This window comes from Neltuma alba, unplaced genomic scaffold (assembly GCF_004799145.2).
Source record: "Neltuma alba isolate B1F8T4 unplaced genomic scaffold, ASM479914v2 tig00005505_pilon, whole genome shotgun sequence".
In the NCBI taxonomy this organism is placed as follows: domain Eukaryota; kingdom Viridiplantae; phylum Streptophyta; class Magnoliopsida; order Fabales; family Fabaceae; genus Neltuma; species Neltuma alba.
Window position 1 is genome coordinate 135,696 of NW_021634135.1, and position 22,370 is coordinate 158,065.

The 22,370-nt window shown below is 36.6% G+C and overlaps 3 protein-coding genes across 4 annotated transcripts; 1 reads left to right on the forward strand and 2 right to left on the reverse strand.

The window, feature by feature from the left end:
• The first annotated feature begins 3,716 nt into the window (after positions 1 to 3,716).
• LOC114747880 (aspartyl protease family protein At5g10770) lies at positions 3,717 to 5,691 on the forward strand. The gene is made up of 2 exons (XM_028936225.1): positions 3,717 to 3,946; positions 4,240 to 5,691. The coding sequence occupies exons 1-2, from the start codon at positions 3,781 to 3,783 to the stop codon at positions 5,505 to 5,507; spliced, it is 1,434 nt and encodes a 477-aa protein (XP_028792058.1). The 5' UTR covers positions 3,717 to 3,780; the 3' UTR covers positions 5,508 to 5,691.
• A 191-nt stretch (positions 5,692 to 5,882) lies between these two features.
• Positions 5,883 to 8,876, reverse strand: LOC114747881 (tubby-like protein 8). 2 transcript variants are annotated; one of them, XM_028936227.1, is made up of 9 exons: positions 8,404 to 8,876; positions 8,193 to 8,307; positions 7,509 to 7,685; positions 7,355 to 7,410; positions 7,167 to 7,263; positions 6,974 to 7,063; positions 6,823 to 6,888; positions 6,605 to 6,672; positions 5,883 to 6,493 (listed from the first exon to the last, which is right to left on the reverse strand). In XM_028936227.1, exons 1-9 carry the CDS (start codon positions 8,874 to 8,876, stop codon positions 6,418 to 6,420), a joined length of 1,218 nt encoding a protein of 405 aa, XP_028792060.1. In that variant the 3' UTR covers positions 5,883 to 6,417. The 2 variants fall into 2 exon arrangements, with proteins under 2 accessions (XP_028792060.1, XP_028792059.1); XM_028936226.1 differs by having other exon boundaries at positions 6,796 to 6,888.
• Positions 8,877 to 12,971: 4,095 nt separating this feature from the next.
• Positions 12,972 to 13,548, reverse strand: LOC114747884 (uncharacterized). Its single transcript, XM_028936229.1, has one exon. It carries the CDS (start codon positions 13,508 to 13,510, stop codon positions 13,226 to 13,228), a length of 285 nt encoding a protein of 94 aa, XP_028792062.1. The 5' UTR covers positions 13,511 to 13,548; the 3' UTR covers positions 12,972 to 13,225.
• Positions 13,549 to 22,370: the final 8,822 nt, after the last annotated feature.

Sequence of the window (22,370 nt, forward strand, 5' to 3'; positions counted from 1 at the left end):
GATCTGCTCCCAATTGTTGCACTCAATACAATGATTTTGGTGCATTTAAGCTTTGCATAAAGGGTCTCGTGTCCCCATGTTCACATGTAGCGAATCACCATAGCACCCATAACCTCGCATATGTACCATCATTGCATGGCATCTTTTATTGGTACGTCTTAGATACGCTCTCTCGTAAACTTTATCTTACACTCTTCCACCTATAATCACTGGGACACAGTATTTGTGTGATGGCTCCTGGAGTTTTTTTCAAGATATTTCCTTATTTGTAAAGAGTTCTCTAGAGAAAAAAGACACAAAAATAACATTTAAATTTAAAAATCTTAAATAAAATTTCAATTTAGGCATAAGTGATCAATTTGGGATTTACAAATTTGTTGACATGATCATATTGCCCTTTATTTTTTATTGTTTTTAAAAAAATCAAATACCCTCACTAGTTGGCCGATTGCAGGAGTTCCGGCGGCCGGTAACTATTTTTTTGAAAATTTTTACAACTTCAGTAACATAGTTAACAAGTTTTTTAATGCTATTAACATGTTTAGTGTAGCATTTAACAACAGGTTTTTCAAAAAATTTAAAAAGTAATATTTTTACAGTTTCAGCAATGCCGTTAACAAGTTCCACAACTCTAATAACAAGTTCGGTATTACAATTAACAACAAGTTTCTTACAAAATTCAAAAGGTGGCATTTTTACAACTTTAGTAACACGATTAACAAGTCATGTAACGATATTAACAACTCTCACAGAGGTTGATTTTTTTAATATTAGCTCCCTATGAAGATTGTACAACAAAATTTTTTCACTTGTAAATATCATTATATGACTTGTTAACCGTGTTAATGAAATTGTAAAAATACTACTTTTTGAATTTTTTAGAAAATTTATTGTTAAATGCTATGCCGAACTTGTTAATAGAGTTACGAAACTTGTTAACGGTATTACTAAAGTTGTAAAAATACTACTTTTTGAATTTTTCTCGAAAACCTGTTGTTAACTGTTATATTAAATTTGTTAATAGTATTACAAAACTTGTTAATTGTGCTACTGAAATTATAAAAATTTTCAAAAAAAAAAAAAAGTTGCCGGCAGCCGAAGCTCCCACGACCAATTGTCAGCCAACTGTTGGAGCTCTGGTGACAGCGGACACCTGAGCTCTGGCAGCCGCCGTAGGCTAGCGAGGGTATTTGATTGTTTTAAAAATAATTAAAAAATAAAGGGCAATATGGTTTTTTTAGCAAATTTGTAAATTCCAAATTGGTCACTTATACCTAAATTGGGATTTTGCTTATTCAAGTGACTATTTTGGGATTTCTAAGTTTAAATGTCATTTTTGTGTCTTTTTCCTTTCTCTAGAACTTTGCGGTTGAATTTTATTTTTAATATCTTATCTTCTATTTTATAATAAAATTATTTTTTTATTTGAAAAATGAAGTACCATTGCAAACTTTAGCATACTAAGAATTCTTTTTTTTCTCGTATTTATTCTAACATTCAAAACTACTAAAAATTTTCATTAGCCAATCATCCTTAAACACACATTGAACTTCCTAAATAAGTTTTACTCACATGGGAGATTCCGATCCTCATGCTTAAACATACATTTTCGTGAATAATAAGCCATATTTTTTAAATTAAAAAGCCAAGCACTAATGACAAGAAGTTATAAAATAAGATTGGATTTACAACCTTTCACTTATAAAGAATTTCATTGCCCCTAGATTATAAGGCCATTGACATATAAATTAAAAAAAAAAAAAGGCCATTGACATAAGTCATATTGATAACAACTGAACCAATTTGTATAGGCATTTATTTTTTTTCACATACAATGAAGGATTTTCATTTTCTTACATATGTTTTATCAATGCATTTTCAAGATTTTGGAATTCATAATATGGGATGTTTGCAAAGGAGGGACACCAATCTATTACTCAACTAAGGATGTACTCAAGTACAATCACTACACTTACCAAAAGTGGTAGGCATGCTCATAAGTCATAACTCAATATTCTGGCTTTGACGACACTCAATGGTACAACCTCTTATATAATATTGAAGCAACCATTCCAGCTTTCTTTTGTACTTCCAATTCCTACAGGCATCATTAATTTGCTATTGTATATGTTCCCCTGCGCAATGCTTGATTTGACTAAATTATTATGAATATTTTTAGGAAAACATGTACCTATATTAAATAAATAAATAAATAAATCAAAGCAGTAAAAGAATATATGTATATGTGTATGTAATAAGCTTTTCTTTGAACAGGATCTATATATGATATTTATGTTGTTTATAATCCAAAAAATTAATTGTTTGGTCCTTGTATTTTTTTTTTTTACTCGGATGCAATTTTGTCTGATTTTAAATTCAATACAATTCAATTCTAATAGTTGACTCCATTGAAACCCTTCTAAACTTTGTCTCCGCATAACCCAACCGCTTAAAATGTTAGTCCTCCTTTTTAGAAAATAAAACTATAAATTCATATAATTTTAACCCTCCTTTTAGAAGATAGAATTATAAGGATTAAAATTATTTTTAACTGAGGAACTAATATCATAAATGACTGAACTATATATATTAAATTATATCAAGTCAAAATTTAAGATATGAATTTTGAGCTAGTAAAAACTATAAGAATTGAGTTGAATTGAAATTTAAGCACTTAGTTACAATTCATAGAGTAAATGATTAATTTTTCATATACATAATTTTATATTAAAATATAATTCAGTGGTGGTGCTCCCAAGTCCCACGTCCTTGTCAATTAGGAATTTTATACTGTAGAATATTATTTAAATGGAGTAATCATGAACAGATTTGGGTAAAATAAAGATATTACCATACCAATTCAGACGATGTTTATAGATCTGATTACAAATTAATAAGCCAATCAGTAACGACAGTACGACACTAACAGGGCAGTCACCTCAATGTTTTTGAGATTTCTGATGAAAACCTCCTATTTACGCAGACACGCAAAGATCTGTTAGCAATTTTTACCCAGTTATTATTACTACTACTACTGCATCTGATATGACTCATTGACTTTTAACATCAAAAAGAGAAATTGCTAATCATGATATGTGTTTCCCACACTCCCCCAAGAATCTTTCAATAATCTAACCAAGTAACCTACCAACCCATTATAAAATTACTTTAAACACTTTGGTAGAAATAAAAACCGCCATACTTAAGAAAGGAGAAAGGCATGAAGCTACAAGAGAACATACTTGGAGTATGATTGCTTTGAGTATCTCTTTATATTAATACAATGATCAAATTCGAATCCATGCTCATATTTAGCTTCTTAAACTGATTTTCAATGAGACCATACCAACAAAAGAATTGCGCTAGTGATTTTTAGTGGGTTCTAGCTCGCATATTGTGTATGTGGGGAAGTTGTGACAGTTGACTCCATGAGAGTACTTAGGTCTTATCTTAAATGGGTTTTCAGCAGACCAATAAGATGATTGAAAATCCAAATTCCCTCGACCCACCACACCACCAACAAACAGAAGCACTTGTTTTCTTTTCTCAATATGTGCACGTGAAACCCCAATAATTTCTCATGCACTAGTGGGGTCTCTAAAGCCAGCCCTTCCTCTTTTGTTTTCATGCCAAAATCCATCCCTCAGAATCTCCCCCATTACCTTCCTCTCTCTCTCTCTCTCTCCCCCCCCCCTCGCTCCCCTTCTTATTCTCTCTCTCAATGTTTCTTCTCCCTTGTCTTCCTTAATATCTTCGACCATTCATTACCAGTCTCCAACAATGGCAAGGGCAATGGCTTTTTCACCATTCTTTCTTTTCCTTGTTTCTCTTTATCTCATCATTGCAAATGGGGTTCACTCTTTTGGAGAGAAGAAGACTTTCAAAGTGCAAAACTTGCAGGCGAAACCACAACTTGCTCCCCTGGGTTGTCTCCTCCCAGAATCAAGTAAGTTAAATAACAGAAAATGGGAAGCGCAAATTAAAGATGTTATCTTTGCTTTACTTTAGGATCTCCCATTATTTTATCAAAACTGTTCTGCACTTTACTTTTAGGATCTAGGACTGTGCTTTCCTTCAAGAAATACCCTCTTCATCGTTCTCAGTTAAAAGAATGAATTGGTTTATATGTTCTCTTGATTGAACCGTGTTGTATTATTGATTTGATTCCTCTGATTTGAATTCTATATCTATTTTCTTTGTGAGTTCTGAAGCAGACTTCATTTGAACTTGAATTCTCAGGAAGGGAGAAAGGCGCTGTTGTGATGGAAATGAAGGACAGGGATCATTGTTCAACGAAGAAACATGATTGGAATAGGAGGCTTCAGAAACAACTGGTGTTTGATAATCTTCGTGTACGTTGGATGCAAAACCGAATCAGAAAATTGGTCTCTGGTCGTATTGAGGATGTTTCAGAAACCCAAGTTCCATTAACTTCTGGTATAGTTCTCCAAACTCTAAACTACATTGTCACAATGGGATTGGGTAGCCAGAACATGACAGTGATTGTTGACACTGGAAGCGACCTGACATGGGTCCAATGTGAGCCTTGCAAGGCATGTTATGATCAACAAGGACCTTTGTTCAAGCCTTCTACATCCCCTTCCTATCAATCAGTTCTTTGTGACTCAACAACCTGTCAATCTCTTCTTTCTGCTACTGGAAATTCAGAAACATGTGAAAATAACGCATCGCCTTGCAGTTACATTGTTAACTATGGTGATGGGTCCTATAGTAATGGTGAACTAGGTATGGAGAACCTTAGTTTTGGAGGTATACCAATAAACAACTTTGTATTTGGTTGTGGTAAGAATAACAAAGGTCTGTTTGGAGGAACCTCAGGCCTGATGGGTTTAGGAAGAAGTAAACTCTCAGTGATCTCACAAACGGATTCTATATTTGGAGGAGTTTTCTCTTACTGTTTACCAACAACGGATGACGGAGCTTCTGGGTCATTAGTTATGGGTAATGAATCTTCGGTTTTCAAGAATGTTACTCCCATTGCTTACACCAGAATGATTCCTAATCCACAGCTATCTACCTTTTATGTTCTGAATCTTACCGGCATTAATGTTGGCGGTGTTGCTCTTCAAGCTTCAAGTTTTGGCAATCATGGGGTAATAATTGATTCTGGAACTGTGATCACAAGGCTTGTTCCATCTGTTTACAAGGCTTTGCAGGCAGAGTTCTCAAAACAGTTCACTGGTTTCCTTTCAGCACCAGGGTTTTCAATTTTGGATACTTGTTATAACCTTACTGGGTATCAAGATGTAAACATACCCACCATAAGAATGTATTTTGAGGATAATGCTGAGCTGAATGTGGATGTAACTGGCATACTCTATGTGGTAAAAGAGGATGCTTCGCAAGTTTGTTTGGCACTGGCAAGTCTTTCCGATGAATATGAAATGAGCATTATTGGGAATTATCAGCAGAGGAACCAGAGGATAGTATATGATATCAAACAGTCTAAAGTGGGATTTGGAGGGGAGCCTTGTGGTTTCTCATGAATGGAGAACATTTACCAAAGAATATGTCTTAAGGAGGATATAGTTCTTTGATGCAAAACTTAAGGAATGTTTGATATGAGAAGAGAAACATAATTCGTTTCTCTGACACAAAAAAACAAAAAGTAATATTATTATGTTATTGTTATCTTTACCCAGCAATTGTCCTTTATTATTATAATGATTTTTTTTTTTTAACCAGCAATTATAATGATTTTAAAACAACAGGTATTAGTAGTATATATAATGACTTGTTATTTATTGTTTAATTGCTTTCACTCTACGAGCCAGACAAATTTTAAGCAATTAAGATATTGTGAAAGGATTGAAATGGGGGAAGGAATCAACCCAAATATGCAGTTTCAATCATTATAAAACGCTTGCAACAAAAATAGGATATCTTTGTACACTAAAAGGGTCTAAAGGAGGGGCGCTTTGCAATTTGCATTGAAGATCTCAACAGAATAAAAGCATTGTGCTTCAAAATTTAATTATGCAAAGTGAAAATCCCCCATTTTCTTTTGGCAAAGATAGAGCCTAACTTCACCACAAGTAGGCTACATAAAACAAGGCTTCTGAACTGAAACAACTGAAAAACGCAATATAATGATAGAACTCTAACTTCACCACATCTTGAAAACAGTGGATTTTTCACATTCTTGCAGCAAAACTTGACTTTCTACCTAATTGTCTAAATCTTCAAAACTTCTTAATGAGAGATCCAAATGCCACTTGAACTCTTCCAAAATATTCATTTTCTTTAGAACTATGATGCATTCAATTAGGAGGCATAATTTGTCCGGACATCGATTTCCATTTTCTGTTCTTACCCTCAAGAAGGGGGCAAAAGGAGAGAGCAAGAAGCCACTGTCTGTTCAGAGGTTGAACTAAACATTGTGGCAGAGAATTCTCACTACACAGAGCAACAGAGCTTGGTATCAATGGAAGCTAAACTTAAGCAGAACGCCTGGTAACCCGTCAAAGGATATCTGCAGACTCACAGAGGAGAATAAAATTGCTGTTAAACCAAGTTTCGTGTTTATTTCAAACTTTGAGGTCTAAACTTTGGGCTCAACTAAGCTACCATTTAAAGTTGATACCTGTAATCCATAACAAATTTTGATTTTCCTACTCTACCCAGTTGAAGAATTGTCTGCTTCCCATTCTCCTTTATTGAACAAACAAGTCAGTTAAGCAGAGACTCAATAGGTTATTTTGTGAACATGAACAAATATCATATTCTCAGTAGGCAACCCCTTCAGAGCTTAGTTAAACATGTAAACAAACGTACCTCCAAAGTCAGTTGGAAATTTTTTACCGATCTTTGGATTCTAAGTTCTGCTCTTCCTTTATCTTTAAAGTCAAGTTCAAACTGCTTTGAAGTCTGCAGGAAAGGGGTAAATAAGTGAAGTCCAGATATGTCGTTTTAGATGAAACTTTAAAAGCAAGCATCCCATTTAGGTTCTTACCTTGTTGTAAAGTGGAACCCTTGAGAACAGTTGATGGACTTTGTCGAACTTTCTCTCCCAATCTATGGGCAGTCCTTTGATATGTTGTACCTGGAAGACATAGAAATCAAAAGCAAACAACCCCACATTTTATCAATCAGGAAAGTTGAACATCAAGTAATGGAAGACATAGTTCAATTCAGATATGGTATACCTGGGTAATGTTCTTTAGTGACATAGATTGATGCTTGGGTACATATGCTCTCATGCTTCTGTAGCTTCCTGTACATGTTGCTGCTGTAGGTATAAACCTGCAAAAAGAAATAAATTCTGAGATGGGTAGAAGACAATATCACTCACTCACTCAGTGGGGAATTGAGGAAGATTGAAATATTGACTTACATCACAACAGCAAGAGGCGGTTTTGGCTGTTTATCATGTGAATTATGACGATATCCCTACTTCCAAGCAAAACATAATGGAATTAATGGTACGTGAAATTTTCACTAGACAATCCGAAGGAATACTGTGAATGTAGATGGGCAAAAATCTGAACCTGATCCCAAATATGGTATTTAGAACCCATGAGGTTAGCCGTTACTGTTCCAAGGAAACTATCGTCTGAATTGGACAAGAGACCTTTTACATTCTGAGCTACAATGAACTGAGACCTCCCATTCCGCCTCTTGTGGTAAGCAACAGCTAGTTTCCTATTCTGGCGACCCTGACCTTCCTGTAATTCAAGACTCCATGAAGTTAAGGTTTTTTTTTTCACTCAAAAAAACAAAAAAAACAAACCAAGGCATTAAAAGTGATCATGATTATAACTCCTTGACTAATAACTTCATTTGACATAACAAATCAAGTTAGTGATATTGTTGACGCAGATATCCAAATGTAATGACCACGTACATCCATATGTATCGGTCTTAAGAATGTATGCATTCAAATCCTATTTTTTTAAGTTTTAGCGAAGTTCTCGGTCCTTGTTACTGTATCAAAGGATGGCAAGGCATGCAAATGTAACAGCAGCCACCTAAATCCATGAATATCAGCTTATGAGGGAGGAGAAAATAGAATTATCCTTGAATACGAGGCTGATTCGTTTTTTGTGTTCACCCCTCAAAGCTAAATTCGCACTAAAACATACACCCTGTTGTGCAATTTTTCAAAAGTAGAATGATGTAAAAGAGTAAGTTAATCTAACTTGTTTCAAAAATCACAGAAATCTTAATCTTACATAAGTATAAAGCGAATACATTGCGCCCCCAGATAGTCCTTCTGGCTTTGCTTCCTTTACAACGATGCAAGAACACCTCCCAATATCTATGGGCAACGGTCTACAGATCAAAGACCTGAACCAACAATTTAACACATCTTAATCAGCTTCATACTGGAAATGAAAATTTACAGTGTAAGACATTCATTAGAAGAAGAAGAATTTTACTCACTTATTGGGCAAGGTTGACCAGGAGGAAGCTGGGGCTGCCTCTGAACCAGAGAAATCCCAAATCTTTAAAGAGCTCGAATTCTCAGAACATAAATTATCCCATATCTTGCACCCAAAAGCCTTTTCAGGTTCGTTCATTCGCATACAGAACTGAAGCGAGTTTGGCTTCAAAATCCTATCTGTGGATAAAGACTTGGACTTTGAGAAGTGTTTAGGCAAAGAATATGACCCATTTGCAGGCACTGAATTTTCCTTGTCACAAAAGCGAGTTACATCTTTCTTCTTGGGCGTGACATTCTCTTTATTATCAGTTGAGACTTCTCTGGGCGTGAAATCTTCACATTTGTCACATTTGGAAGCTAAGCTGCCACTGTCGCTGCAGCTACGGCTGTGCCTGAGTTCAGTAAGAGGATTGACGTAGAGAGAATTGTATGACTGACCCAAAATGGAGGATCTTCTGCAAGCATCCGTCATGGGTGATAAAGAAAGGAACAAACTTTGGAGGATGCGGCAAGAAAGAAATCTCAGTTTTTAGATAAGAAGCTGGGTCTAGGTGGTTTTGGGAAAGAGTTAATATGGCTACGATTTGAATTTAAAGGTTTGAACTTTGAAAGAATTAATATGTCGTCCTGCTCTTGAGCAATTGTGCAGCGGTACGGTGTGCATAGGAGACTTGGCGGTGGTTTCAATCTCAGAGACTCATCAATGAGTGGGGTCCAGTTTGAGATTGAAATCTTAGCCGTTGTTGGGCTTTCTTATGCTGAGATGGAGCTCACTGAATACTCTGATACTATGTGTGCGATTTATAGGATCAAAAAGATGTTTGAATTTGAAAATGTTTGGGGAAACGGACAAGTGTTCTGGACTTCTGGGGTCGGTTATCGGTTGGACTGTAGTGGGAAATTGCATATTTGGGTTTTGTACGGACTAACGGTAACTATTCGAAAAAGAAAAATAATCTCTCCAAATGACGCAATTTTCAAAAGGATATGTGTTGCGATGCTCATGCGAATATTAAATATGGATTTTACCAAAAAAAAAAGGTCTGGTTTTATTGCAATAAATACATAATTAAAAAAAAGATGCTTACGAACAAATTAAAAAAAAAGATAATCTTTTCATTATTGTTTTTAAAAAAAATGTATTTTTTAAAATTTATAAATGAAAAATTAAATCTGGACTATTTGAAATACGATGTTTTTTTAATAAAGTAGTCAATCTTTTTCCCTTTTGTTTTGGGAAATAGGCCTTCTATATCTTGGAGACCTATTGTAGTTTAAATAAAATCAAAATTATGATTTAAAAATAATTTTATAATATACGAAATAAATATATAATAAAAATTATCTTGATTTATGTGAAAATATTTTTAAAAAGTGCCTATAGGTTTGTCAAATACTCTCGTAATCTTGTTTCTTTTATAAAAAGTATTTTTGCTGGCCAAAAATAATAATAAAGCACCACGTCATCAAGCTGGTGCATTCTGATTGAAGGATTTTAAATTTCATTCGAATAAATTGTACTGATAATTTCTGTTTTATATACTGCTTTCATGTTCTAACTTATATTGCTTTCTTATTGAAATACAATTAATTTTATGTGCATTAAAATTTTCAATTCCTCATGTTATATATACCCAAGCTTTGGTACATCCGTACGCACATTGCATGCTTGTAATCTTTAGGCTGTGGCACTGATTGTTTATTATTGGTTACATAAATGAAAAAAATCCTTTAATCAAATTTAAGTTTCTGGTGGTCATATATTCTGTTGGTTTTGAATTTATATTTACATTCTCATTTTGCTTTTCTTTTATGTCTTATATTTTTGTCAAGTTAACCTTTGTCTTGAAGCAATACTCAATAACTTGAAGCTTCCACAATATTAATGGTAATTTTGGCGAAGTACTCAAACTGTGGAGATATATAAGATCTGGAAAATGACATAAAAAACAGTTTAAAATTGCAATATTTAAATTCAGGTACCTAAGAGGTCAAAATCCTAAAGAAGGAAGTGGTGCCTGATATGGTATTTTGCATAGTCAAATGAGTAAAACGTCTTTATATCAGTTTTTTATTAAAAAAAAAAAGTTACCAAACTTATCATTACCATTACATTTCTTGTCATTGATTATTCAATACTTGTCCAATATATCACAACTTATTAATAATTAACTTGTCATTACTAGTATATTGCTTATTATTTGTTGTTCAATACTTGTTATTGTCAGTTCACAACTTGTTAATAAACTTTTGAATATAAAGGAATTTTTGTTATTTAACTCATTTATAAAATACCAAATTAGGTATCACTTCCTCTTCTGAAATTTTGGCCTCTTAGATGCCTAAATTGAAATATTTCAATTTTTAACTTCTTATTATGTTATCTTTCCTATAAGATCATCTTCAAATGCTGAATGCACACTCAACCCCTAGAAAAAGTGACATATTTCTTCACATCCACGCCAAGCTTTAATTCTTCTCAGACTGCTTGTGAGGCTATTAATATTTTATTGAAAATCAATCTACCCTTTACAAAAGCACTTTGATTAAAAGCCACGTAATTTTATAGCTGACCTTGCATAGATTTATTGGACAAAAATCTTTACAGATAGAGGGCATTGTCTTTTTTTTTTTTTTTCCTGACCTGAAGAGAGAGCATTGTCTAAATTTATTTCTTTGATGTTTTTGTCTCTTATTTTCTAGTTCAGGGCTTTATCTCTTAGGCTCATGACTGTCTTTTCAAACTTGATTGTATGATAAATTGAAACAACAGTTTTAGAATGTTTAAATATAAAGAAAAGTTAAAAGTTAGATAGAAAAGTCAGAAAAAAAAATTATTTCAACTTTAACGTGAGTTTTGGAAAAGTTATTTACTTTCAAAGTCATGCCAAGATGTTACAACCACGGGTGCTAATAGTTTTGATTTTTGTTGGTTTGAACCTTTAATTTTAATGATCTAATGCTTAAAATTGAAGTTATGAAAATTCCAATTACAAATCACTTGAATAGTTCTATTTATGTTTGATAAAATAAAAAAATTACCACTACTCAATATTTCTATTAAATCAAATACTTGAGCTCTTTAGTGGCATAAATTCCAAAAGAAAAGGATAATAAATGAGGAAGAGAGAAGAAGCTATTTACTGCTCCCACTTCCTTCTAACTTCTTCTATGTGGGCCCATGCGTCCTAAGCCCAGTATTAACATCTTCTGGCCCATTAGTTGCCCCCTCATAAATGTAAAGTAATTTGCTTGATTTTTTTTTTCCCCCAACTAAAAGCTAAAACAGTACTTCCTTCGTTTCTTTGTTTTTTTTTATAAGAGATAATTGATCTAATTATTCTGCTCAAAATATTAGCTAAATTAGTTGAAATATGTAAAAATCGTAACATTCCTGTCAAAAATACCCTCATTTATATGGAAGAGAGAAAATATACGGCAAAGAGAGAATGTGTAGGAATTAAATTCAATTATATGAGTAATTATTAATTAAATGGGAGTAAAATGAAAAATCTAACCAACAAAATTTAAAACAACATTTAAATATCTCTTATAAAAAGAAACATGTCCTATTTCATAATTGTCTCTTATTATTAAAAACAAAAAAACAAAGGAAGTAAGATTCAAGTATCGGGGCTTGGACTCAGGCATCAATACCAACATCAACTAATGAAGATGTTGATGTGCTTCTTGAGGCTGCCCCCACGTTATAAATTGGAAAATGCCTTTTTCTTTACAACTTTTTCATTGTTCTGTCTGCATGTGCTTTGTTTTCGTTTTGATTAAGACATTACTTGCCTCGAAGTGAGGGGAATATGCCCCCACAAGTGAGAACCAAATGCCAACGGTAACTTTTTCCCCCCTGGTTTTTCACTTTTTGTGACCAAAATTGCTTAGCTATTTCCCAAAACCAAAAAAATGTACTTTTACATTTTACAAGACAAGTTTTTCATATATTTAGTTCATACAACCTCTAATCTTAATTATAAAACTTGTTTGTAGACTATATAAACGAAGTCCTATGATTAAGATCAGAAGTAGTACAACGTAAAATCACTTAAAATAAACTAAGCACATATTTGGGGGAATTTTTAAAACCAAAATTTTGAACCAAACCACAATTTTAAATGCAGAAACAAGGATTCAAAACCCAAAAGAAATTTTAACCCCCCAAAACTCTGGTTATGAACCCAAAATCTTGGCTTTGCAATAAGTCGAGGACAATAGATTTTAAACCCCAAAACCATCGTTTTCTCCAAAATCTCTTTTCATCCAAACATGCCCATCAAACACTTATTAGGCAAAAATAAAGTAGATTGGTAGGTTATGTATATCCCACATGATTTATAAAAGCAGGTCTCACTGTGCGAGAATTGAAAACATTTCAAACTTTTATACATTATATGCATCCCTCGCCTTTGTAACATAATGACATGAAAACTCTCCAAAAGTGGGTTACAAGTACAATTACAAATGTATTTTCAAATAGCTAGCATTTGTGATTGTAATCAGGGGAAAAATATATATATATATAGAGATAGATAAAAGGAGGGAGAAGATGTATGGATACATAGGTACCAGAACTACTGCAACTGCATTACCTCTCTTGCATATAAGTATACAAGGAAATGGATACAATAACAAGCACAATCAGTATTTAACAGATTGCTTTCTACAGGTCACGTACAATATGGGTCACCAATACGTGTGTGTATATATATATCACCACAATACTGTAGGCTGAAGGCAATATTTCACTTCTCATATCACCTAAACTTCAAAAATGAATAACCAATTCACCATATTTTATCATTTCAAATGTCATAGAATTTTCAGTTTACCCTTGGCTATAGATGTCTTAGCATGCTCCATATGGCATGAAGCCTTCTGAGCACCAGTCAGGCCTGAACAGGAGCCAGTGGCGCCCAGAGTAACCGCGAAATAGAGATAAACAGTACAGAGGAAAGTTAGGAGAACGAGAGCAGTTAAGAGGAAGCGATGCCTCTGGACAAGTGTTGACCAGCTTCCCAGTTCATCCCTTTGAAATTGCCTCCTGAAGGATGGTGACTTCCTGTGAGGAGAAGACAGAATGGTGTCGATAACCATGCTGCCTTCTGCACCAACCTTCCTGAGCCCACCAGAAACTGCACGTCAAGAATCAAGACATTAGTAAAACAGTGGTTCCATACTTAAATTTGAATGATAATGGGTGAATTATTACAGTCAAAGCTTGCAACCATGGCCGCACATTCATGGCACTAAGTCTAAGTTTGAAACCTAATGGGAAGCACAATGGAGTTTCAGATTGGATATGCAGCCACATGGAGTAAGAAAAGTCACAAACTCTTGAAATCACGGGCTGATAATAATTGCAGACCCTAATATCAACATAATTAGAAATTTTGCACCTAATCTTTCGATAAAGAAAAGCCGAATGCTGTATGCATTTTATCAAGGTGAACACAGCAGCTGGGTCCAACTTTTCAGAGTACAGGTGTGCAGAGTTAACAAGTCACAAAACTACTCAGAATTTCAATAAATTTATATTCAATTCAAACCCACCAAGCAAATATCAAAATGTGAAAATCCAACGAAAGAATGTATAACTAAAATAATTGCCCAGATCTAAAGGAACAGTTTAATAAATCTTCCATCAATTGAAAAAATGGGGAAGCCCCAACCAAATTCCAGTTCAAACTTCACCACAAATAAGATAGTGAATGAACTTGAGTCATTCCTGGGCTAGACCTTGACCAAGGATAACTCTACAAAAGGCGCATTTAATATTGCCTTTACCCGCAGAGACTCAAATGCAATAAAAATCAACGAATCAAAACAGAAGAAGGCTGTGAATGATGGCTTTCCTATTTAGCAAAAGCCTTCACATAAATTGATGATGAAACGAAAGACAAGCAAAGGGAGCCTTGTTCCATTTGGATAATATATGAGGAACGAGATTTCAAAACCTGGTTCAATATTGTTCAAAATTTAGAGATCGCTATGGTCACAAGCCAATAAATCACTGGCCTGGTTATTAAAGGGAGGACAGAAAGGATTTGTACTCCTGATCTCAGTAAATAAAAACATAACATCGTTAGGCTGCATCAAGGCCTCCCATCTTAATATCTGATGCCTGATGCAAAGGCCAGCCATATTCGCTGTCTTTATCAAAGTGCGAATCCCAAAATTATGACAAAAATGTGGGAAAATCACAGCTATATGCAAACAGCATAATCAAGATCTGACGTTACAACTTGAAGGTCTCAAGATTTGATTTTTTTTTTTTTTTATCCTCCAAGATTTCGTCCCAATTATCAACACATATTAACAATCTACACCAAACCCACACGAAACAAAATCTTACCCATATCAGAAGAGTGGATAAACAAACGAAGATCCCCAAATCCACATAATATCGGCCAAACGAGGAACCCAGAGAAATGAAGAGAGAAAAGGCAAGATCCAAACAGAAAAATGACAGCAAATGTGGGGGAAAAAAAACAAGACTGAAAAGCCCAGATCTAAAAGCACAGAAGAATGCAAAAAGACTTACAGTAGAAGGGAAGAACAGAGAAAGAGGGTCGTCAGAAGGTCCGGATTAGGAGAGTCTGTGACTGGCCGTATGTCTCGCTTGGAATAAAAAGGAGTCAAGGAGGAGCCTGCACGCGGTTACCGCAAACATATATAGAAAAGGAAACAAAATGGGATATTACCATAAATATATATAAATAATCTGTGCGCAAAAAGGGTAAGAGCCAACGGGTCGCTTGTTGGCCCTTGGCGGCTTCCCAGGGGCGTTTATTACTTTGTTAACATTTTAATAGGCGTTAAATATACTTTTAAGTTTTAAAAGGAAAGAAGCTTTATTTTATGAATTTATTCTTCAGTTATTTTGGTAATTAATATAATACTTCAAACCAACCTCTGTCTCATGTTTATAATTTTTTTTCAAAATAATCTCTATGCAACTTACAAGCGTTAAAAGAATTCCCATTAAAAAATAGTTCTAATACATATAAAATATTATTAATAAAGATATTTTAGGAAAGATAATATTTATTTATTATAAATAACTAGTTTAAGTAACTTTTTTAATATTAGTAAAATTGGTAGTCTTATTTTTATAGTTAGCTTATATATGGTAATAGTAGTACTCCACTGGTCCTTAATATAAGACCTAATTGTTGAGTTAGTTTTGGTCCTAAATATAAGACCCATTTTTTTATATTTATAAATTTTATCTAAATTATCCCTATGAATACTCTCTCAAACCATAATCAAGTAAAAGAGGAAAAGGGGTATTAAAAAAGATGATTATGGTATTTTAGGAAAAACGTGTCACATTTCTTATAATTAACTAACTTCCTTAACCTAATCAAATTAATTAATCAAATTAATTAAATGGGTTTTATATTAAGAACAAAAGGAGTATCATTTTAATTTTAAGTATTGAATAATCTAAATGAAGTAATCCTCAAAATATGAAGTTTTTCAGTTATAAGGTTCCACTAATAAACTATGTTTAGGGGATATCAAGTTTCTTACAATCCACGTTAGCTTTGAATTTAGCTCAGGTATATCCAATGCTCTTGTGCTTTAAAGTTATACTATTTTTTCAAAGAGGAAAAAAGGTTATGATATGTATTGCCAAAATATTCCATTTAATTTATTTTATGAAGGAATTTACTTTCTTTTCGTTTTTTTTTTGTCCCAACAAGTTACTTTTATCTCTCTCTCTGATGATTTTTAAAATTAATATCAAAGATATTTGATTAATTTTAATTTTTTACCAGCAAGATTAATTTTAATTTGATTGATAAAGTATACATTAGATAGAAATTTAATTTGATTGATAAAAAAATTTAAAAAAAGAAAAAAGAAAATGTAACATAATTTTTAAAACAAAAAGTATCGATTATTTGTTCTCGATGATTGTCTTTAATTCAAGGATAAATATTTAAATAATGTTAGTTAAGTTTTACAGGACTATTAGCTTTTAAAGTGTTGATAATTTTTTTTATCGCTAGCTTCGTTTGCCTTTCAAAGTTTCATAAATTTAATTAAAATTACTTATTTCTATAAAATTTTAAAATTATTTTCAATAAAATATATTCGTTAAATGAGTTTTTTTTATGGTAAGATTTTTTTTTTACTAAGCACATGTATCTCTTATTCGAGATACTATCGGGTACTAAATGTGAGTACTTCTTGCAATGAAATTCAGACCTTAATTTGTTATATTGTGAAAGACTAACTTCTTCTACTAGACTTAATCTCTATTAGGTACCAACACAATATTTGGATTAAAACAAATGTTCAAACAACATAAACAAAGCCCAAAACAATCTAAATCTAAATCCGAAAAAATAGAGCCCAAACCCAAACAATATTATTATTAGGTAGAAACAATGTCTCGAATATATATTATTTTTTATTAGAAGATATCTATGCGTAGTAAAAAAAAAAAAATTAATACTTTAAATTTTGAAACACACAAGAAATACTTATAATAAAGATTAGAGAGTATAATTAGCTAAAGTTCAAAGCCAAATCCAAATCTAAAGTCGGCTGAAGAGTGAAGAGAAGGTCAAGCATTTGATGTAGTTTATTTTGATCATATGTTCTCTTTTGAATCATTTGGAGTTGAAATCTTCATATACGTTTGAATCTTCTCGCGAAAAAAATATATTACCTTGCGTAAAATATACTCCTCCGGTCTCAAATATAAAACCCTTATATTAGTGTGTATAAGAGTCTTATATTTAGAATCAGAGGAATAATATTGTTTACTGTTTGTTCTATAGTAAAAACAATAGTAACATTGAGGTGTCTTCGTTCAATTGGTGGCTGTTGTTATTTTTCTTTTTGTTGAAAATGTTATTTTAAGTCATTTTAATTTAAAACAAAAAAAATTAGCATCAATGATGTGTCCCCGCGCATTGTAACGCACCGCTCCTGTTTTGCCCAAAATACACAAAGGCTCGTTGCCCAGAACTGTCCAAAGGTGTCCAACAAAGTCTTGGGTAAGTCTGGAACTCTCTAGAAATGTGGGGAGCTTGATGGGGAAGCTTGGAAAGTTCCAGAACACTATAGATACTTGTGGAGACACCTAACCCCTTGTAAATATCTAGATATTTTTGTAGAGTATTCTAGATACGCCATTGTAACCGTTAGATCAAGTAGATCTTAGCCGTCCATTGAGGAGGTGGAAAACTATAAATACCCCTCCTCCCCCCATTAATTTCTCACACTCAAGAAGGTGAGAGTGTTGTAAGTACTTCGAGAGATCAATACAAAGTTCTTTCTTTGAGTCTCTTGTTCCTTCGTGTTCCTTCGTGAGTAGGCTGACTAGCAACTTAAGGCAAGAAGTTTGCTAGGCCGCACGGTTCGTTGGAATTGCGACCAAGTCCGTGACAGTTGGTATCAGAGCCAAGGTTTGAGGATCGTTGGAACATAGAGGTAGATGGAAGGCGGAAGCGAGACTATCAATATGTCTGAGGGAGTCAAGAAGAAATCTAAATCCCAGAGATCTAGTTCAAGGGACACCATGGAGGGTTTTGAGACACGGCTAGCCAAGGTGGAGCTTGCAATAGCCGACGGGGAGGAGAAGTTCGAGGAGATGGGGCAAAGCATGGACGAGTTCCGTGAGGAGATGCAAGCCGCCATGAACAAAGTCCTCGCCCAATGTCTCGACAGGATGAAGGCCATGGAAGAGTCTCACAGGGATGAGGTTTCTTCGATTCGTGGAGAACTCGTGAGGGTCTCGCGTAAGTTGGAGAGTGCCGAAGAGGAGCTCATCTTGTGCAAGAAGGCTCTTGCACAAGAAAGTCCGTCAACGTCCGAGGTAAGGACTACATCCTCTAAAGTAGATGTTCCACGACCTAAGGCTTTCAAAGGGACAAGAAATGCGAAGGAACTAGATAATTTTCTATGGAGTATGGAGCAATACTTCCGAGCGAACGTCGTTACCGACGATGCCCTTAAGGTTAGCATGGCATGTCTCTACCTCGAGGACACCGCTATGGTATGGTGGAGGAGGAGACAAGGGGACATAGAGAAAGGCACTTGCACCATAGACACTTGGGCTGAATTCAAGGGTGAGCTCAAGAAGCAATTTTATCCTAGCAATGTTGAAGAAGAGGCTAGGGGTAGGCTAAGGCGTCTTCAACACAAGGGAAGCATTCGCGAGTATGTGAAAGAATTCACTGAGGTACTACTTGAGATCCCTGACTATCCTGATAAAGAAGCTTTCTTTGCCTTTATGGATGGATTGCAACAGTGGGCTAAACTTGAGATCCAAAGACGTGGTGCTCAAGACTTGACCACCGCTATCTCCATTGCCGAGTCCCTTATTGAGTTCAAGAAACCCGAGAAGCCAAAGCTGAAAGATAAGGGCGGCAAAGGAAAGAGTGGGGGAGAGCATCACCGAGGCAGGGAGACCACGGACAAGTCAAAGGGTCCCAAGGAGTACAAAGCTGGAGAAAGGCCATCACTTAAATGCTTCTTTTGTGAAGGACCACATAAAGCCAGGGATTGCCCAAAGAAGGCTAAACTTTCAGCATTGATCGAGGAAAGGGAGGAACGGGAACGAGAAGAGGAGAAAGTAGGATCCCTACAACTCCTCAATGCAATCAAGGCAAAGGTGGAGATGCCCAAGTCCGGAAGGAAGGGACGGTTATTTGTGGAAACCGAGATTGGAGGACACACCGTCAAAGCACTTGTGGACACGGGAGCTTCCAACAACTTCCTTAGAGTGGAAGAGGCTAAAAAGTTGGGCATTCACTACCAAGGAGAACGTGGTTGGCTTAAGGCAGTCAATTCAGGACCGAGGGCTACCTTTGGAGTTGCTCGTGATGTCAAGGTAAGCCTGGGCGATTGGAACGGCCTTGTAGACTTCTCCATTGTCACCATGGATGACTATCCAATTGTCTTGGGTATGGAATTCATGGACAAGGTTAAGGCCGTGCCAATCCCCTTTGCCAACACGATGTGCATCTTGGAAGAAGGTAACACCCGACTAGTACCTCTAGAACGGGAAACCCAACTCCGAGAGAAGCAGATTTCGGCCATGCAACTCTCCAAAGGCATAAAGAAGAAGCAGCCCACATATCTAGTTGCTTTGGAAGAAGAAGCAGTAGCCTCGCCAACTAAAAACCTCCCGAGGTGTATTGAGCATGTCCTGGAAGAATTCAAGGACATGATGCCGCCCGAGTTGCCCAAGAGGTTGCCACCAAAGAGAGAGGTGGACCACAAGATAGAGTTGGTTCCTGGTGCCACACCACCTGCGGCAGTGCCTTACCGTATGGCGCCTCCGGAGCTTGAGGAACTTAGGAGGCAATTGAAGGAGTTGGTGGACATGGGATATATCCGTCCATCAAAAGCACCTTATGGAGCCCCGGTATTGTTCCAGAAGAAGCATGATGGGTCACTTCGGTTATGCATCGACTACCGGGCGCTTAACAAGATCACGGTGAAGAACAAGTACCCAATCCCACTTATTGCCGATCTCTTTGATCAACTTGGCCAGGCTCGTTGGTTTACCAAGTTGGATCTAAGGTCGGGATATTATCAAGTACGGATAGCCGAGGGAGACGAACCAAAGACAACATGTGTCACGAGGTATGGTTCGTATGAATTTCTTGTGATGCCTTTCGGACTCACAAATGCACCAGCAACATTTTGCACCCTCATGAATCGAGTCCTACAACCGTTCTTGGACAAGTTCGTGGTGGTATACTTGGATGACATTGTCATTTATAGCAAGACGTTGGAAGAACACGTGAAGCATCTTAAGCAAGTCTTCCAAGTCCTCAGGGAGAACGAGTTGTATGTCAAGAAGGAGAAATGTGCCTTTGCTCAACAGGAAGTAACTTTCTTAGGGCACATTGTCGGAGGGGGCAAACTACGGATGGATGAGTCCAAGGTGCGTGCTATACAGGAATGGGAACCGCCAAGGAAGGTACCCGAACTTCGTTCTTTCCTTGGATTGGCCAACTATTATCGAAAATTCATCAAAGGCTACTCTGCGATAGCCGCTCCCCTCACCGATCTTTTAAAGAAAAACCGAGTATGGGATTGGGATGATAAGTGTCAAGCCGCTTTTGAGGAGCTGAAAGCAGCCGTGATCAAGGAACCGGTGTTGGCCTTGCCTGACCACACCAAACCATACGAGGTACAAACGGATGCTTCAGACTTTGCCTTAGGAGGAGTCCTAATGCAAGAAGGTCATCCGGTGGCTTACGAGAGTCGTAAGCTTAATGATGCAGAACGGCGTTACACAGTTCAAGAGAAGGAGATGACGGCCGTGGTGCATTGCCTGAGAACGTGGAGACATTATTTGTTGGGTACCAAGTTCATCGTGAAAACCGATAATGTCGCCACAAGCTACTTCCTTAAGCAGAAGAAGCTTACACCGAAGCAGGTAAGGTGGCAAGCCTTCTTAGCAGAGTTCGACTTTGTGATGGAGTACAAGCCAGGAAAAGGGAACGTCGTGGCCGACGCATTGAGTAGAAAGGCCGAGCTTGCCTCCATCACTAGCCCGAGTTTCCCTTTGGTTGATCGAGTCAAGGAGGGACTAAAGCAAGACCCACAAGCCAAAAGTTTGATGGAATTGGCAAGTCAAGGGAAGACACGCCGGTTTTGGCTTGAGGATGGGGTGCTCATAACCAAAGGAAACCGAGTGTACGTGCCAAAATGGCAAGGCTTAAGGAAGGAGATCATTAAGGAGTGCCATGACTCGAGGTGGGCTGGACATCCCGGAGTTCGACGCACGATGGCACTCATTGAGCGAGCATACTTTTGGCCCCAGATGCGAGATGATGTGGAGCTCTACGTGAAGACTTGTCTTGTGTGTCAGCAAGACAAGGTGGAACAACGCCCCGTTTCTGGCTTACTAGAGCCACTTCCGATTCCCGAGAGACCATGGGAAAGTATTTCCATGGACTTCATCACTTGTTTGCCGAAGACAGAAGGATGCAGCAACATTATGGTGGTGGTGGACCGGTTTAGCAAGTATGGAGTATTCATACCAGTCCAAACCAAATTCACTGCAGAAGATGCTGCGAAGTTATTCTTCAAGTTCGTGGTGAAGTATTGGGGCATACCAAAGACTATTGTGAGCGATCGGGACACTCGCTTCACGGGACGATTCTGGATGGAGCTCTTCAAAATTATGGGGTCCGAACTTAACTTTTCCACAAGCTTTCACCCGCAGACCGATGGCCAAACGGAGAGGGTGAACGCTTTACTCGAACTATACTTGAGGCACTACGTAAGTGCCAACCAGAAGGACTGGGTTAAGCTCTTGGACATTGCCCAGTTTTCATACAACTTGCAGAAAAGTGAATCAACTGGGTCAAGTCCGTTCGAGTTAGCCACGGGGCAACAACCGATGACTCCGCACACTTTAGCTGTTGGCTACAAAGGCCCGAGTCCTTCAGCTTTCAAGTTTGCCAAGGGGTGGCATGAAAAATCAGACATGGCAAGGGCGTACTTAGCTAAGGCCGCGAAGAAGATGAAGAAGTGGGCCGACGCTAAGAGGAGGCACCTAGAGTTTGAGGAAGGTGATTTAGTCATGGTGAAACTCCTTCCTCATCAAAGCCGGAGGTTCGCCAAGGTTCATAAAGGGCTAGTGAGGCGCTATGAAGGACCGTTTCCTATAGAGAAACGCATCGGTAAGCTAGCCTATCGCTTGACTCTACCTTCACACTTGGAGATGCATCCTGTTTTTCACGTAAGCCTACTGAAGCCGTACAACGAAGACAAGGATGAACCAAGTAGAGGTGAGTCTAGAAGAGCCCCTACAGCAATTACTACGGTGCCAGAACGGGAAGTTGAGGAAATCCTCGCGCACCGAGTAATACCGAGACGGGGGAGTCATCCGAGCTACATTGAATACTTTGTTAAATGGAAAGGATCTCCCGATAGTGAAGCAAGCTGGGAACACGAGCTGGCTTTATGGGACTAT

What these genes read in the sequence shown, in the direction of transcription:
- LOC114747880 (XM_028936225.1), top strand. Translation starts at nt 3,781, where the DNA reads ATGGCAAGGGCAATGGCTTTTTCACCATTCTTTCTTTTCCTTGTTTCT. An exon ending in TTGTCTCCTCCCAGAATCAA is followed by an intron (nt 3,947 to 4,239) that starts GTAAGTTAAATA and finishes TTGAATTCTCAG; the next exon opens with GAAGGGAGAAAGGCGCTGTT.
- LOC114747881 (XM_028936226.1), bottom strand. Translation starts at nt 8,876, where the DNA reads ATGACGGATGCTTGCAGAAGATCCTCCATTTTGGGTCAGTCATACAAT. An exon ending in TGTATTCGCTTTATACTTAT is followed by an intron (nt 7,686 to 8,192) that starts GTAAGATTAAGA and finishes CTTGAATTACAG; the next exon opens with GAAGGTCAGGGTCGCCAGAA. An exon ending in GGGTTCCACTTTACAACAAG is followed by an intron (nt 6,889 to 6,973) that starts GTAAGAACCTAA and finishes CCTTTCCTGCAG; the next exon opens with ACTTCAAAGCAGTTTGAACT.
- LOC114747884 (XM_028936229.1), bottom strand. Translation starts at nt 13,510, where the DNA reads ATGGTTATCGACACCATTCTGTCTTCTCCTCACAGGAAGTCACCATCC.